At 41.0% G+C, this 2,656-nt stretch overlaps 1 protein-coding gene across 1 annotated transcript in view; it reads left to right on the forward strand.

The window, feature by feature from the left end:
* Positions 1-2,656, forward strand: part of LOC106952102 (cerebellar degeneration-related protein 2-like) — a 17,684-nt gene that overhangs the window by 6,146 nt on the left and 8,882 nt on the right. Inside the window, exon 2 of the mRNA XM_015040004.1 lies at positions 1,817-1,929. Within this exon, the coding sequence (XP_014895490.1) occupies positions 1,817-1,929 (113 nt within the window). The remainder of the gene's footprint in view (positions 1-1,816; positions 1,930-2,656) is intronic.

The raw sequence follows: 2,656 nt of genomic DNA on the forward strand, positions 1-2,656 counted from the left end.
GAACAAAAAAAAGGGGGGGGGGGGGGGGGGGGAGGCTAGTGCAGACCAATGCACCAGACTGAAGACTTTTGTTTTCCATTTTTTGGCAGAAAAGAGGCAACTGATAAATAGTACGAATGAAAATTATTATGTTTGATTCAATTTATCATGCAATAAATAAATCAATTGCATGATTTATGACAGACCTTTGTCCAAGATCTAAATCCATGGCTTCTGAGAATGATTACGCTTTAGCTTGGCTTTCATTTGATTGTAACATTTCTTGCCCGATAAACTGCCGGTGTTGTTACTTTAGCCTGCTCTGTACAGCGTCTACAGCAAAGGAAAATGGAAACACGAGAAGTCCTGTTTTCCACATTCCATTGAATCTCACGGGTGATATGCACCTACCGAGACAACACAGCTGTGGAAGACATCGGGATATTTACGTATAAAACCATGAACTCACTTCTACGAGTGGATCCACTGACTGGAAACAAAAGTTGTTTTATATGGCATATCAGGTCATAGCTGTAAGCTATGGGGAAACAGGGATTTTAGAGGTTACAGAGACGGTCTCTGCTCCTCTGAGGGAGGGTCCCAGCTCTTCACACATGGTGTAAAAACGAAAGGGTCTCCACCCTGTGTGACATCATCCTGTGTGGGTCAGTTTCAGGTCTGTGCTGAGCGACAAAGATTGATTTGCAACGTTGTTTTTTGGCAATTGAACACACAACGACACATTTAGTATCTTTTGTTTCTTTTGTTCCAGTTGCTGGAATTGGTACCAGAAGTGAAGTTCCTAACTGTAACATCTAGTGACATTTAGTAACTTTATTCCTACTGAAAAGAAATTGGTCACAGTTGAAGACTTTTTTTTTTCTTCTTCTCACAACGTCAAGTAAACGTGAAATTGTGAAACCGTTGCTGAATATTGCAATGGCGATTTTCTGAGTTGTTTTCTTCAGTTTCTTTCGTTATCTGGACAACAGTGATGCATTCGATAAATGAAATAAATGTGATATATTTCGATATATTAGGCAGACTAATTACTGGAGAAGTTAGTGGGTTTCTGCTACTCACGGTTACTAATAAACAACCCAAGTAGAAACATCCAAGTCGGAGTACTATCCGATGTTCACCACTCCTTATTAGCATCGGGAGCAGGATGTATAAAGCATGTCCTCTGGCGCCCTTTTTTTGTTTTTGTTTTTTTCTTCCAGAGATGCTGCAGTCCGCATCTTGCTGACGCCCGGCAATGTGGGCCACCAGGTCCGCTGAGTCAGGCCACAGCTAGAACAGAGAGCGACGACAGTGACTCATCTTACTTTGGATGTGCATTTAGCTCGGTGTGGGAGCCTGGATGGAAACGCTGCCAAAAGAACACTTTTATTTTAAACTTTCATCATAGAGTCTCCAGCGTCTCGCTGTGCTGCATCTCAGCAGAGAGAGAAATTATTTTGGCATCGGCGCCTGACCTTCATGCATTACTCGCCGGGGAGCGGAGAGGCCTGGCTCTCTGCCTTTCTTCTATAATTGAGCCGCTTCGCTGCAGAACGAAGGCGGCGTGACGACCTGTTTGATCGTCCCGAACTCTATTATTCTCTCACCTAAAATAGAGCAATGTTCACCATTAACTCTGGCAGTGATAATATAAATTATTCTGCTATATTTAGTATTTTACTTCCAGAATAGTCCACAATCTATCTTGCTCCGCCTTTCATTTGGTGGCATAAATATTCATCCATTCATTCATCATTCACTTTTCTTTCTTTTTTTCTCCCCATTATTCTTTGATTCTGGCTCCCTTTATTCACCGATTCTCTTTGTTTCTCAGATCTCCACCTGGCAGCAGAGCTGGGGAAGACTTTACTGGAGAGGAACAAAGAGTTGGAGGACTCTTTACAGCAGATGTACATCACTAATGAGGAACAAGTGCAAGAGATTGAGGTACGAACCTTGAGTTTCTGTCCAAGGACTGGTCAAAAACTCAACAAATATCGCATCACCCAACTCAGACATCATGCGTGTTAAATCAACACGTCTGCCCTTCTTTTCTTTTTTGTTTTCTACTTGCGTCTAATGGCAGGAACGGGATATCAATCCAACTGGATTCAGCCCAATAAAACTGGCAAGCATATGCAAGTAAAAAAAGCTTGCACTACAACCACTGAGGGAAAAAAAAGTGAGGTTCCTAGAAGGAGTGGTTTGATTTTGATGCTGTTTAGTCAGCCTGTACCCCCACAGATGAAATCACAAAAGGCAGACATCCCAAAGACTAGAGGGCGTTCGCCTGGGAAAAAAAATGTGGCGTTACAGCCTTAAATTTCAGTGTATTTTATTAGAATAAAACCGACACAAAGTTGGGCATAATTGTGATACATTTACATGATACATGATTCATTTCTTACTAATAAAAATAAATGTTGCATACATTTGTAATCTGTCCCCTTTAGTATGAAACTCCTAAGCAATATCCAGTGCAACCAGCTACCTCCACAAGAGAAGCCAAGTTTAAACTAATTATAAATCCAGCTGGTTGATAAAGGAAACGTTAGAAAATCAGAGACCAAACAGCATCAGTACAAGTTTAAAGCAGGGTTTGGTTATGAATCAATATCCTAACCATGTGAAAATGTAGCATGGGATATGGGAATTTTAAGTATATATATATATA

The sequence above is a fragment of the Poecilia latipinna genome, unplaced genomic scaffold, assembly GCF_001443285.1.
Source record: "Poecilia latipinna isolate Pla-1442-1.1 unplaced genomic scaffold, P_latipinna-1.0 Scaffold492, whole genome shotgun sequence".
Classification (NCBI taxonomy): Eukaryota; Metazoa; Chordata; class Actinopteri; order Cyprinodontiformes; family Poeciliidae; genus Poecilia; species Poecilia latipinna.